At 41.0% G+C, this 15,444-nt stretch overlaps 1 protein-coding gene and 1 long non-coding RNA gene across 13 annotated transcripts in view; one reads left to right on the top strand and one right to left on the bottom strand.

The window, feature by feature from the left end:
* LOC110495928 (zinc finger E-box-binding homeobox 2) overlaps positions 1 to 4,506 on the bottom strand; it is a 77,850-nt gene extending 73,344 nt beyond the window's left edge. For 4 of the 12 annotated variants that reach the window (XM_090208248.1, XM_090208244.1, XM_090208247.1 and 1 more), the window contains exons 1-2: positions 3,871 to 4,398; positions 2,196 to 2,348 (exon numbers count right to left, since the gene is read on the bottom strand). In XM_090208248.1, coding sequence (XP_090064374.1) covers positions 2,196 to 2,268 — 73 coding nt within the window. In that variant the 5' untranslated portion in view covers positions 2,269 to 2,348; positions 3,871 to 4,398. Of the gene's footprint in view, positions 1 to 2,195; positions 2,349 to 3,461; positions 3,585 to 3,870 lie in introns of those variants that run through there. The other 8 variants (XM_090208250.1, XM_036952433.2, XM_090208252.1 and 5 more) reach the window with 4 other exon arrangements.
* A 547-nt stretch (positions 4,507 to 5,053) lies between these two features.
* Positions 5,054 to 6,459, top strand: LOC149975479 (uncharacterized). The gene is made up of 2 exons (XR_016488409.1): positions 5,054 to 5,166; positions 5,492 to 6,459. It is a non-coding gene; the product is annotated as an uncharacterized LOC149975479 (long non-coding RNA).
* Positions 6,460 to 15,444: the final 8,985 nt, after the last annotated feature.

Below are 15,444 nucleotides of genomic sequence, written 5' to 3' on the forward strand. Positions count from 1 at the left end.
CAAAACATTGAAATCCTACTAAAAAAAAAATCTATAACTACAGAGAAATGTCTTCTGGATAACATGACAAACTGTCATGCATAAAATAATGTATTTTTCTACCCATATCGTAAATAAATCATTTACATCATCAATCTATCAATATTCAAAATATTTCAATTGATGGTCTATGTTTTCTGTCTTGCTTACTGCATTCAAGTAACCTCAGTATGTAGGCTATCGTCCTGATAAGGATCCTCATAGATAGCTATATAGTGGTGTTATCTAAACGGCCAGACACACAAGCTCAGCTCCTATGACATCTCTCCATGCATCCAGGGGAGAAAATGAAATCCACTCTGTCTGAATAGCTCAACCACAGCATTCCCAAAGGGAGAGAGCTATTGAAGGCATCTCGTGACGAGAAAATGTAAATAGGGAGGGCAACATCTGTGATCACAATGGCATATTAGAAAAATATGATAGAATCAAGAATGCCGAATTTCTACTTGCTCAGTCGGCCTATAATTTGTGCACACTGCACACCACATCAGCACTGGGGGGGAAGCGACTAAAATACCATGCTAATTATTTTTGCATTGAGAGTGTGTGAGGTTGCTTGCTGCTGTTGCAATGGAGGGAACTTGAAAGGATTTTTCTGTCTGACAAATGCAAATGTCAATCATCAGGTGTGTGTTTGTCAGAAAACACTTACTTGAATGGAGTGTTTGAAAGTAATCCAAACTTTTGTTTACTGGAACAGGTGGGAACTGGTGCTCAGAGGCAAGAAAGGAAGAAAGAACATTCTTATCTCCTAAAAACTACAGTGAAAAGGGGAACTTACTTTCACTCCTATCTTTTGTTATTCAGAACAACAACAAGCTGGAAGCTACGCTTGTAATTGTCAATGACTCTCCTTGTATTGATTGTACGAAAATCAATACACAACATTTAATAAGGAAAAGAGACACATAAAGGGAGACATTTCACAAGTACATGCAAAATTCATACGCATTTGATAAGGCCACTTTGAACAGTAAAACTGAAAATACCAGGTACAAAATAAAATGCAAGGCATTCCCGTGTAAGAAAAGATCTCGGGACCCAGACATGTGGTGATGCTGGATTTACTTGTGCACGGGGTGTATTGTAGTGTACAGTCCACAAAAGGGAAAGGAACAAACGTATATTCCCTACGAAAAGTCATCCACGACATGGTTCAATAACTCCCAACGTGTAACACAGTTCGTTGGGTGAACAAACAGTTGACAATAGAGTGACATACGTATCCTTCACCGCTATTTGCTCCATACAAGCACTTCATATTGCTAATAATATAATAAATGACACGAGACACACCACTGGTCAATATCACCATCTTAGCGCACATGCCATCTTATTTGTTTATAATAAATTAGTCAACTAAGCTATTACAGCGTGTTCACAGCGAATTGTCCCCCCATGTTCTGTTTCATATTCTTGTCAGTTGCCAACGGTGTGGGGACACTAATCATTCCTTACTAAAAAAGGGGACAATGTTTCGAGAGAAAGTAGATGTAACACTGTAACAAATAATTTGGGTACAACGCGAGAACTTAAACATAACAATAACGTTTAGACATATAAAAACGAGTTACATTAATGAAATAATATACTCATGAGTGTGAGAATCTAAGCAATGTGTAGCATAAGGAACAAACACTTGCTGGAAAAAAAATATGCTCAAACAACTAAATCTACAGATACGTCAACTACAGAACAGCAAATAAAATCAGTCCTCATCTAACGGGTTTGTATTGGTGGACAATAAGGCACTTCGCGACTGAACCGTTATATGGGATGGGAAACTTTCTGAAATTCCTCTCACTGCTACTCAGTCTTTTCGCGCAACGATAAACTCTCAACTTATTACAACTTCCGTCTAATCGTCTCTGTAAAAATTACGAAATTAGCAAAGACGTTGTGCTCCTAATTTCACAATGAAGGATAGACAGTCCCGCCTGTGTACACAGTACAATACGGACACATTACGCATTATTTCCCAGTTAGAAGTGTCCCTTCATTTCCTATGAGACGAGAGCAGAACAAAAACACGCATTTGGTAATTCGTAGCCAGCCCCTCTGAACTACAGTCACAGTGACAACATTACAGCTCTAGATCCACAACAAACATATTTTGCAAATGACAGTATGTTATTTTTTATGTATTTTCTTACCGTTTTTCCTTCTTGGGTTGGCTTGTTTTCGCCTCTTACACCTGGGGCCATCCGCCATGATCTCGTGCTTCATTGATAAGAGTGGATCAGATGGCAGCTCGCATGGACTCGACTCCTTGAATCAGCAGCAGCAGCAGCACGCAGGCTCAATATCTAACAACCAAACACAGGCAGCAACAATGTGGGTTCACTGGACTGACTGGGAGAAACCATTTAAATTTCAGGCGCCAAGTAAAAGAGAAAATAATAGAAAACCCAATATACACATTTTATTCTATTTTATACCTATGCTAGAGTACGATAAGGGGTCGATCAATGTATTGTTGATCTGTATAATGCCAGTGGTCGGGGATGATGATAAGTGGAAGTGAACATGACGACGGGGAAGGAGAGGAGGCAGAGAAAGGGGGAGACAGGGACTTGCACCTTCAGTATGAGGCATAATTCACTAAGTCATGGCCGTGCTGGGTTAAGCATGCGTTTTACATTCTGTTAATTCAAATAAGAAAAGTTGTACCATTGATCCTTTTCTTTATTTTGTGCTGTTTTCATTTTATGTTCTGCTTCGATATATATATATATATATTTTTTTTTTTAAAATAACTCGAATATCGCAAACAGTAGGCCTACATTGATTTCTCTGGGTTTATGTTTTTTAACCTACATTTTTTAAATTGAGAGTTACCTACATTGATGATGACAGAGGCAATGTTAAAGTTATGAGTTCAGCAATAGGCTTTGTGACAAATGTAAATATCACAGGGTGGAAAGAAGAGCAATTTCACTCAGCTAGGCCCATATCACTTACAACACAAAACAATAAAAATGAAAGATGATAGAAAAAGCTATGTTGTGAAATACGTAGGGCTAAATGCATAAATGTAAATATACTCCACAATTAATTTACGAATATTACTACATTTGTTCGTTTAAGGTTAATTTGAGATAGCATGCATATTTTACGTTTTAGGCCTGTCATGTTGAAAAACGTACATGCATAAATAAGTAAAAACAGACAAAACATGAAAACATTCATGCTTTCAATGGACTAATCGTGCGAAATGAGTGTGTTAAATTCTGCCAATGGATTGTATTACTATGAGGAACGACCCACGACAGGAAAAACAAATAAACACACAAAAACTAACAAATACCACAAAATGATGTGTCAACAAAAATACAATTATCCAGACAGGAATTGAAACATATTACAGCTATCTGAACAAAATAATGTAAATAACGTTGATATGATAAGCGAATATTTACCATATTGTGAGACAGACAACTTCTACTCTACGAAACCAAAAAATACAGAAAGACACTGACAAGAACGAGTTGGATACAAAAGGGTGCGTGCTTGGCTCGGTGAAAGTGAATCCAAAGCTGAATATGACCGGGCTTGTTTTTTGTTTTTTTTCTCATGGTTTTTCGGCTCGAAGCGTAGGCTTTTCATCATATTCTATAAAACTGCATATTTTCTGTTGGAACGCACTTGCCAGCCTAGATATTTAAAAGGCACCGCTACCTCATCCACCTGTGCAGGTAGAGAAAGTTTAAAGTGAACGCAATACTACATCACCAAATCCCTTATAAAAGCTCTAAGTCGCAATCTCTAAAATGATAAATGACCTATTTTATAAAGGTTATTAGTCGAGGTAAAGAAATGGACACATACCTGATTTCGTATAGTAGTATATTTTCGGTTGACTTCGGTTGTAGTGATAACACAAGACTGCAGCGGTAAGCAATTGCGGAGAGAAATGTGCAGGGATCCTTGCAACGATAATAAAGCCTTAGAAATAGTGGTTCGGAAGGACCGTTATTCCTGCTAGGGCAGGTTAGGACTGATCTCTTTCAGACACTCCAGGAAACAAACCTGGGGACGGACTGACGTGTTACGCCTCTTCTAATGACATTTTTTTCTTTTTCTTTTCTGTACTACGGAGGAGAGGAGAGAACCAACTCTGGGACACGCGCCACCTGTCTTCACGGGAGGGGATAATTGAGCAGGACCAAACGTGAGCATCTTTTGGTAAACGTGATACGTTTTTTTTTTTTTTTTTATCTCCCAGGCTGTTTGATCCGAGTGAAATGAACTGTGAGTGTCGGACTATGACTACCACGTATGAGCAGCCGAAGAAGCAAGAATATTATCCTGAAGAAGAAAAGTTGGAACACTCTCATATTCAACCCACACGACCACAACTGAAAGGGGGAAAAGGGACCGAAATGATAGCGTTGCAAGTTTGACTGACTCTCACACATACCAGGGATGAAAGTATAAGGGTTGCAGAGTGTTAAGGAAGTGAGCATCAGCGGTTTGGGTTGTTCATGTTTATATTTGTAAACGTTTATTTATTTGCCTCTATGGACGTGCGTTTATTTTGTACTATCGTAATAACCACTATGAGTGGAGCATGTATAACGGCGCATGCCCCATGCACCTACAAGAGCGAAAGAGATGTGTATATTGAGGTGCTTCTCGCACGTGCCAGGCGCAGTCAGGTGCGTACAGGTACTTTATTGGAAGTTTTCCCTGTGTGTTTTAAACAAAGTGTATGTGAACTCATCACTCTGACCAGGATTGAAACACGTCAAGTGTGTACTTTATTCCTTTTGTTCACAGGTGTTATTCAAGGTTATATCGACCAAAATATTTATCTCTATTGCAACTATATGACATGGTTATTACTCCAATTAAGGTTTCTCTATTTGACTTATTCATGTATTTCCTTGTGATGCTGTTGTTTCTATTTCTGTCTGTCTCTCACTATAGATGGAGAGGGAGGCTCCACCTTTTCAACGCTGTGATTGGTTATGTAAATAAAGTATTATATTTTCTGTCCTGTCCTATGCAGTTATCAACTGTATGGATAATTAAATCATCAATCAAGAGGCTCGACTGTTTGATGCCTTTGTCTAAAGCCAATCAGATTCCAGAGAACTCGGAAGCACAGCTCGAGAGGAAAAGGTGCTCAACATCTGGCATTAAATATTCCAAAAGGCGGTCGATATAGACGGCACAGCTGAAAATAGATTGATATTAGAGTATTTTTCAATATTTTTTTTAAATCTGCAATTCATTTTAATGAATTATATATAATTGTATTAATTACAATTATGATTATTATTAAGAATATTATTCTTTTTTAAAAATGTGTAATATTATGATTATTATATTTATTATTACACGTACAGTATTGTGTTTATTTGTAGCCTACTACTATATTTATGTTGTACTGTTGTATTTTCATTAGCTAGGTATGTACAAAATAACTTTGTTGTCATTTATGCAGCTGTTATTGGTCGCAGTCAGGTGATAGTGCGTTACAGACTTGAAGAAGGGGATCCCGCTTTACTGCAGCTGGTAAGTAGGCTACTCCAAACTCAAGTTTTGCAGCTCCACGGAGTAATCTGCTTTGTGTGTTAATGTTATGTACAGCATGTGTGTGAGATTAAGACTGATATAGGCGTGTGATTCGCTTCCGATTTTGACAGCAAATAATAGCCTGCAATTGCATGCCAGATAAAGACGCAAAGTCATTCATTTTAAGTGCGCACTGAATGTATGTCAAGCAAGTGCATGGTCTCTGTCTGACTTGCCAAATCCCTCTGTGCTGCCGCTCAACAACTGGAGCGGTGTCCCTGCTCATTCATTCCCGCGCGCTCTGAGTGACACCGCTCCTTGCTTCCAGCTTGAATATTTTATACAAACATATACAGCGTGAAAGGGGATTACTGACGATGGTTGACCTATAGGGGGACCTTAGCGTTAATGAATCTGTTAATTTAATTGAGAGGAAACACAACACACTCTTGTGGCTCTGGAAAGCAAGTGTCTTTATTTTTACGTGCCATGTTTGCCGGTATGAATTATATCAATACAGCAAATATATGCCCTTTGTCAGTTTTATCATTACTTATGCATTTAGCAAGGAATCAAATATGACCGTTTTATGAAGCAGTAAATACATCTAGGCTATGTCAATTTCAACTAGGTTGACATTTAAATGATCGTGTGGCGCAACAATAAAACTGTATAGCTTATATCCTATGCACCACAGAAGCAGTATAGGCCTATGGTTTATAACATAGTGTTGCAGTACAGAATACACAGTGGAATCAGTAATCATCCTGGTATTTAACCTGGTAGTTATTCAACCAGTCAACTGGTCTACTCACCTGTCAGGTATAAGGATTCTAGCGTTACAATACGGTTAGCAAAATATGTTAAAAATAAATAAAAATTGAAAAATGTAAAAAACGTTTTAAAAAGTAATTACTGACCGTTTAGGGTCCCGAAATCACCCTCATCAGGTGGAACACATTTTGAAAGAAAAAGGGGGGAAGGGGGAGGATGATGAGTGAAGCCCAATACCTTTTTTTGTCTGCCACACTTTGAATGCAGAGAACAGACGCTGACTCCGTTCAGTTTATAGACTCCACTGCTGAAGCACACTACGGTTCATGATTATATCAGGCGCCAGATGTGACCTCTCACCTGCCATAACAGTATCATAAGCATAACACGTCGTTTCTTTGTATACTAATAAGACCTTTTATCTGACTGTTGCCAAGATAACTTGCCGGGTAAAAGTACAGCAGTTACACAAATCCCAGTCTATTGTATAATTCCAAACCAGCCACAAATTATTATATTTTCCAAAGATATGTAATTGATGTTGTCCTCCCCATACAGTTGCATGGAAACACAGCTATCTTTGGATTCCAACTCCCTGCAGGACTGCTGTTCTGTGCTGGGAAAAGAGCAGCTATCATGATGGAATTGCTCCCCAGAAATGTTACATCTGTGCTAAAACTTAGGAGGAGGAGGAGGAGGAGAATTCACAGGTGGTGGTGGGAAAAGAATCTAATGGAATGGAATCCCCAAACTAAATAAGAGAGCGGGGTGAGAGGAGGAGGAGAACAGGACGGTGTCATTTCCTGTACATGAGAACATACCCCAAAGCTGCTCTACATTTCACTGTTTCAATGTCGCCCCTAAATAAGTTCACAAACCACAAGTACGGTATATGATCCATTACGGTAAGTAAGATTTATGTTGAAGATAATTCAATGTCTTACATAAAGTATGACTACTTTTATGACTACATATATCCTATATACCGCTGACAGCTTCTAACAACGATGGTGAGTATCTAGTATGTCTGAGGCCCTAAGCATACAGTTGACAGCCTTCTAAAGATGTTTGGTATACAATACAATGCATAAGGGCCTAAATGATAATGGTGTGACACAAAGCATCTTCTTCACCAGACCATATCTATGCCTCTAGTTTTGTTTTTAACTCTCCCTCTCTCTCCGTACACTACAGTCGCCACAACAACATTGACTGTAGGTCTCTCTATGGGACCCGTTCTGTGATATTCTGATCCCACTGCTGTAGACAGCCGCAGATATTATGCCATCCACCGTTGCTCGCAGTGTAACAGAGTGAAGAACATGAGAGATTGATGGACAATTGGAGAACAGAGTACGACCGCGCGTGTGTGTGTGATCTTCGGGGGAAGAAGTCTCAAACACGGGAAATTAAGTTAGTTTACATTCGCTACAGGCCTTACAGGCAAATGAGCACTTGTCCTTTGCTTGTGCTTTTCTCAAAAACACTTCAAATGTTTCTCAGTGTATATGAAAGAAAAGTGAGACAGAGAGAGTGAGAGAGGGGAGAGAGAGAGAGATCGCAAAGTAACAGATTGCTTAGAAGCAAAACACTTACATCAGAAACATATAGATTATTCTTCTGTTAGTTGCTCTTGTTAAAATCAACAGTGTAAGTGCATGGTGACTCGATCTGAGACTGTGAACATACAGCTTACATCAGAAACGTATAGATTTTTCTTCTGTTGGTTGCTCTTGTTAAAGTCAACAGAGTAAGTGCATGGTGACTCGATCTGAGACTGCGAATTACAACTTGTTCATTTGAGCTGCACAAATAAGAGACAGATCAGATGTTCTGCTTTACTTTGAATCTTTCCTGTGGAAAGAGGTCAGGTCCCCAGTGGCCAGAAAAGTAACAGATTGGTGGAGGGAGGCTGTGAGGGACTCAGAAAACCAGTATTTCTGTTTTAATATTTGGATATTCCCTCTTTGCGAAGTATTTATACCCAGAAGTGTGCTTTAAAAAAAAAGGTAAGCTGCTCAAGGAAAACAGGAAAACGTATTTCACTCTTGACTCGAAAGATGACTTGTCGCTCCCTGGAATGAATAAATGACGGTGGTGATGATGCATTATTAATCAAACATTTGAATAACTGTTGTATCTCTAATCTCTTCCCTACATTTGCATATCAGCCTTTTAATGTCTGCTTCCATATATGATGCTTGCTACTTCGTCTTAGGACATAGAAATATGATTAATATAACTAACTTATTTCCTCAAACCAAACCATGTCTACTCTCTCTCTCTCTCTCTCTCTCTCTCTCTCTCTCTCTCTCTCTCTCTCTCTCTCTCTCTTTCTCTCTCAATCCAATTAAATTCAATTATATTTGCTTCATTGGCATGAGGTAACAATGTACATATTGCCAAAGCTGACTTTGGATATTTACAATATAAAAATAATAATACTCAAAATTGTCAACGGGACAACAGTAACAACAATTAACTAAAGGTCAAAATACATTGAACAATAACAATAAGCATAGAGGACATGTGCAGGTTGGTTCGTCTGTCAGACACTGTCCCTATGGCAGGCAGCAATGTAGTGTGCTGCCAACCCATAGCTCTCTGCGTCCTCATCCAACAGGATGGGTAGCTTATTCTCAGAGAGGTCTTTGAAACCTTGAATAAGGGTTTCAATTTTGGGGAAACTACACTCTCTAATTGTTTTACTTTTTTTGGACATTTCGTGAGGAAATGCAGCTCTGTCTCAGGTTCTGCTGTTGTGCAGTGGTTACACAGCCTTTCCTCTACAGGGAGCCAGGTTTTCCTGTGTCTACCCTTCTCATTGGCAAGGCTGTGCTCACTGAGCCTGTACTTTGTTAAGGTTTTTCTAAGGTTTTGAACAGTAACCATGGTCAAATAGTTAGCCACTGTGTACTGTCGATTTAGGGCCAGATAGCACTGCATTTTGCCTTGTGCTTCTGCTTGTGTTTCCCAATAAGCAATGTAGTTTTGTTTTTGACTGTGTTGTAATTTGTTTTATTCTGATTGATTGGATGTTCTGGTCCTGAGGCTGGTCCAATTCAGTGTGTTAGTAGAACAGGTTTGTGAACACAGCCCCAGGACCAGCTGGATGAGGGGACTCTTTTCTTTGCTCAGCTCTTGGAATTGCAGGGCTTGGTAATGGTATGAGAGGGGGTCACCGTATTTTAGATGTTCCAAAACTGAATTGATCTTTGTTGAGTTTTTATTATTAGTGAATATTGGCCTAATTCTGCCCTGTCTCTCTCTTGCTCAACAATTTCAATACGGTGTGTTCATTTACACTAACCTGGTGCATAGCAAGGGTAATATGTCTTGGATAAAAACCCAATAAACTCAAATTGATGTGGCTGAATAACAATGCAGAAAATGACATGTAATTCTCCCCACCCTCCCAACTACCAGCCACTGTTTATTTAATGGAATTATGGTAGGACAATTATCAGGTTGGATATCTACCAAGCATCAGTGTTCATCAAGGTTTAGTCCTCCTAAGGGGGGGTGTGGGAGGGGGGGGGGGGTACTTTGACTCTCAAATGACCAGGGTGTAAAATAATAGAGAATACCTTAGTCATTGTGAGTTGTAACACTGTCTATTGTTTGTGATTTATTTTCATCCTGAGAAAAATATTAATCACAGTGAAGCTGCACAGGGTAGGTAAAGAGTGTTCACAGATTTTTATTTGATTTAACTAGGCAAGTCAGTTAAGAACATATTCTTATTTACAATGACAGCCTACCCCAGCCAAACCCTCCCTTAACAACACTGGGCCAATTGTGCGCCACACTATGGGACTTCCGATCACGGCAGGTGGGGATTGAACTAGGGTCTGTAATGACACCTTTAGCACTGCTATGCAATGCCTTAGACTGCTGCGCCACTTGGGAGCCCCACAGCTAACAGCTAAATGGTTTCTCCTACACTGGCAAATGTAAACGGTTTAGGCAAATACAGGTGTAGATACAGTCTTGTTTCGCTTTCGTCAAGAAAAAAATAACAACTGCTATTAAAATACCCTGTCACACAAAACATGATGTATCAATATGTGAGTCAAGCCTGTTATCAGCTGTAACTGTCCTGTGTATGGAGCACGTCAATACAGGAGCACTGTCAAATATCAGGGTTATAGAACAGTAATGAACAAATGACTATTGTGATGCGATAATTTCCTCTCTCTCTTCTCTCTCTCTCTCTGTAAAGCACTGGTCTAGTGCCCTCTCACTCTCACCTCTCACTGCAGTCTTTTTGGCACTTCCATAAATAGAGAGAAATTGAAGGGAGTTGATTCCTCTTTGATCCTGGTGCTTGTTGTCAAAGCGCCTGGGATTGAAGAGACTGTTGGCCACAATTGACTGCGACAATTAGGGGATGATCAGAGCCCTGGAGTGGAGCACTTAAAGGGTAATTTACATGTCAGTTTGTTGAATAATAAAAAAAAAAAAGAAGAGGGACGAAAAAAGATATTCAGCTCAGAATTATTATTTTTTTCATTGGATTTTTCTTCTATGCCCGCCTTGTAAACTGTAATTTGTCCTCTTGCTAAGGAAAAACCTGGCAGAGGAGCTAGGATGCCCATTACCATTTGAAAAGAAGCAATCATGGGACCACTGCTGAGCCTATTGTCCAGTGAAAATGCTGATTTGCAGGCAGTGAGTGAAGGGAAACCTTCTGCTGAGGTAACTCCTATAGTAGCATCCTAATGGTCTCTTCTCTCTTCTGAGGTTTCTATTCTAAACATCTTCAACCCCCAACACTGCCTGTCCCATTATTGGGCTGTTTTATAGCTAGGGGAAGACAGTGGACTCAAGGCAACCTCCTGGTCACTGAAAAAGAAGAGAGGAAGGACGTAGGGATAGAGGGAGGGAGGAAGAAGGGAGGGTGGTGGTGTAAAACGAACAGCAGGTTGATAGGATAATACCCGTCATCTGTTGCCTAGGATCATTCATATTGTGTCCACCCCTGCGCCTGGTCGCTCCCTTCGCTTCATTTCTCCTGACTGCCATGTCAAGTCCGCTACCTCTGTCTGACTGGGGTTGTAAACTAGGTGGAACAATACAGGGAATAGGGAGAGAAGGTGGACGGGCTTTGAGCTGTTTTTGTCCAGCCAGGTCTCCCTGTTTGAATAATCTCTCACAATAATGTAACTCCCCTCTTTTTTGACTGTATATGAACTAATCCAGATATTCTTCTTTCCTGTCAACATATAAACATATCCATAATCTAAATCTGTCTAATCCCCATATAAGTGTAAATTAGTAAAACGAGTAACAGATTCTATACTAAAAAAAATATAAATATAAAATCTAAGCGCAACATTGAACAATTCCATTGGTTTTACTGAGTTACAGTTTATATGAGGAAATCAGTCAATTGAAATAAATGCATTAAGCCCTAATCGATGGGAATACAGACATGCATCTGTTGGTCACAGATACAACAACAATAAAATGGGCTAATGTGCACCCACACAACGCCATACACATTGTCTGCAGTTGTGAGGCCGGTTGGACATACTGCCAAAATCTCTGAAACGACACTGGAGGCGGCTTAAGGTAGTGAAATCTATCAAGGCAAGACCCAGATGCAGACACAGGAGGCAGATGGTAGGAGTCATACAATGTTTAATAATCCAAAGGGGAAGGCAAGAGAATGGTCATGGACAGGCAAAAGGTCAAAACCAGATCAGAGTCCAGGAGGTACAGAGTGGCAGACAGGCTCGTGGTCAAGGCAGGCAGAATGGTAAGGCAGGTGGGTACAGATTCCAGAAACAGGCAAGGGTCAAAACCGGGAGGACTAGAAAAAGGAGAATAGCAAAAATAAGTGCAGGAAAAACATGCTGGTTGACTTGACTAAACATACAAAACAAACTGGCAAAGAGAGACAGGAAATACAGGGATAAATACACTGGGGAAAATAAGCAACACCTGGAGGGGGTGGAGACAATTACAGGAACAGGTGAAACAGATCAGGACATGTGGAAATTGGCAATGAGGACCGGGTCCAAGATGTCTTTAGCCGGGACCCAGCACCTCTCCTCCGGGCCATAACCCGCCCAATCAACCGGGTACTGGAAACCCCTGCCCTGTGGTCAAACCTTCAGGAGGCATCTCTGCGTATATACTGGCTGGCCACCGATAACCCGAGGGGAGGGATGGGCCTGGAGACAGAAAACAAAGGACAGTGAGACATGGGCTTAATCCTAGACACATGGAAGGTAGGGTGAATACGGAGGGTACGGAGTAACACAAGATGGACAGCAGTAGAATTCAGGACTCTGGAGATGGGAAAAGGTAGTGACACGAGGCCAGAAGGAGCTTGCCGTGGAGTCTTGTTCTGAATACACACTGTGCATGCGGCAACGAAGGCAGAGACGTCAGGGACCTTTGTGGGCCACCAGAAATGTTGTCGGAGGAAGGCTAGTGTATGACGGGACCCTGGATGACAGGCCAGCCTGGACGAATGAGCCCATTCCAGGACCGGACTGGATTAGGGACAAACAGCCGGTTAGCCGGGCCCCCTTCAGGTCCCGGATAGGAGCCTTGCGCCTCGCGGACCAGGTTCTCAATAACCCAATCCACAGTGGCAGCAAGGCATGAGGTAGGGAGAATGGTTTCAGAGGTTGTGGGTGTTGCAGAGGAACTCTATTGGCGGGTGGGGGCATCAGGCTTCACATTATTTGACCCTGGGCGGTAGGAGAGGGTGAAGTTAAATCTGGTGAACAGGAGAGCCCACTGGGCCTGCCAGGTGTTGAGGCGCTTGGCTGTATGGAGATATTCCAGGTTATTGTCAGTCCAGACCAGGAATGGCTGTTCTGCTCCTTCCTGCCAGTGCCTCCACTCTTCCAATGCCATCTTCACCGCCAGGAGTTCACAGTTACCAACATAGTAGTTCCTTTCAGCAGGATTGAGACCATGGGTCTGGAAGGCACAAGGATGAAGCTTCTGGTCCTGGGCAGATCACTGGGACAGGATGGCCCCCACTCCAACATCCGAAGCATCCACTTCCACCACAAATTGATGCGAGGGGTCCGGATGGATGAGGATGGGTCCTGTTGTGAACCGATGCTTCAGGTCCACAAAGGCTTTGTCAACAGCTGGAGACCATTTGAACGGTACCTTGGGAGAGTTGAGTGCCGATATGGGGGCTGCCAGGGTGCTGTAGTCCCGCGTGAAACGGCGGTAGAAGTTTTGAAACACAAGAAACCGTTGCAACTGCACCCTGGACGTTGGTTGAGGCCAATCCACCACTGCTTTCACCTTTCCAGGATCAAGCTGAACATTGCCCTCAGCAATGACATATCCCAGAAAGGTGATTGTAGAGTGGTGGAACTCACTTCTCGGCTTTCACGAACAGTTGGTTCTCCAGGATGCGCTGAAGGACCTGTCTGACATGAAGAACATGTTCTTGTGCAGATCGGGAAAGAAACAGGATGTTGTCAAGGTACACAAACACAAACCGGTTTAGCATGTCCCGAAGCACATCATTGACCAAAGCCTGGAAAATAGCGGGGGCGTTGGTGAATCCAAATGGCATGACCTGGTACTCATAATGTCCACTGGATGTGTTGAAGGCTGTCTTTACCTCCTCACATAATCCGTGCAAAAAACTATCGAAAAGAGATTCCGGATTCCAGGCACTATTGGCGGCCAACGTGCGAAAATCAATGTGTAGTCTGCCACACTACAGGAGTTTTGAAGTAAGTCAAGTAGTTGTTGTGTCTTTACTATCATTAACTGAAGACTTATAGTTTTTATCAAAGATTCTCTGTAATTAAGTATTACGCGATTAGACTGATTAATCATGTAACCGTAATTACTAGGAAGTCGGGGCACCAAAAATAAAAATATTCAGATTACAAAGTTATCATATCCTAAAATAACTTTTCAGATATTTTATCTGATCAATTAGTCTTCGAATTAATGAATTATTTACTTTACCTTACATTAGTCTCATTCCAGTCTTCAATATGAGTTATCCATACATCAATTGTCTTAAATAATGTATTTATTAGTAACTAAGTAATTCACAGAAATGCATAAACAAACAAACAAACAAGGTAAATGTGGTTACATGAAATGATAGGAGAATGGCTTGTTAGACAAAAGGGGAAGTGGGGGTCGACTAAGAAGTCAGTATAGAGTGATAATTATAACAATTGAAATGCTAATCCTTTGCACTTGAACACTCACTCATTTGGGAACAATTGCAATCAATATATATATTTATGCTCAGTGTGTCGTCTTGATCGCTGGTGAAAAGTTCATTTCTTTTGTAGAATTGTCCGTCTCTCTCCCTCTCTATGTCGGTTGTGGTTAGAGGGTATTGTTCAGAGTGACATTTGTTATAGAATGGATCTTTCGGCGGTTGTCGTTCTTCGTGTTCAATGATACCGAATTCCTAGCTGCAGACTAGTAATTCATATCAAAGACCTGTTCTTATTCTGTCGGTATCGATAGTCTAAGAGTTTAACCACGTGGTATGGTTAACATGGTCTGCAACCTTTAGCCATCTCGAAATTGAGGTAAGCTCGGTCTGCTGATAATTTCTCAAAGTTGGGTTTTATTCGGAATGGCAGAAAAGGTGCTCTAACTGTGCTCAGGGCGGTCCTCTGATTTAGTTCAAATCAAAAGGGAATTGTATTTTTCTCCATTAAACAGTCCACAATCATATTACACCATTATACAAACAGTATCATACTCACTCATTCATCTTATACAACAATTAGATGTAAACCTCATATCTGAGGCTATTATATAAACAGCATTATGGTAATGTAACCACACTGTCTCCCATGAGCTTCCCCAAGTTGTGACAAACGGACCAGTTCGTAGCTGGATTCTTCACCAATCTTTTATACTTTCCGGAACATGAAATTTGTTCGTACATCAAGTTCTGTGAGGTGGAAGGATTTCCTTTGTTCTCCATGAAAATCTACTCTCTCTATACTGTGTGTGCATGAGGAGATTCTCAGGAATTTACAACGTCTCTCTGACCACAGCAACCTAGTTGATGGAGGAAAGGGGGAGGCAGGGAGAGGGGGATGGGCTTGCTATACCCAAAGAGGCCAACGTCATGACACAGTTTAC

This window comes from Oncorhynchus mykiss, chromosome 18 (assembly GCF_057628025.1).
Source record: "Oncorhynchus mykiss isolate SJ-2025 chromosome 18, ASM5762802v1, whole genome shotgun sequence".
NCBI classification, from domain to species: Eukaryota; Metazoa; Chordata; class Actinopteri; order Salmoniformes; family Salmonidae; genus Oncorhynchus; species Oncorhynchus mykiss.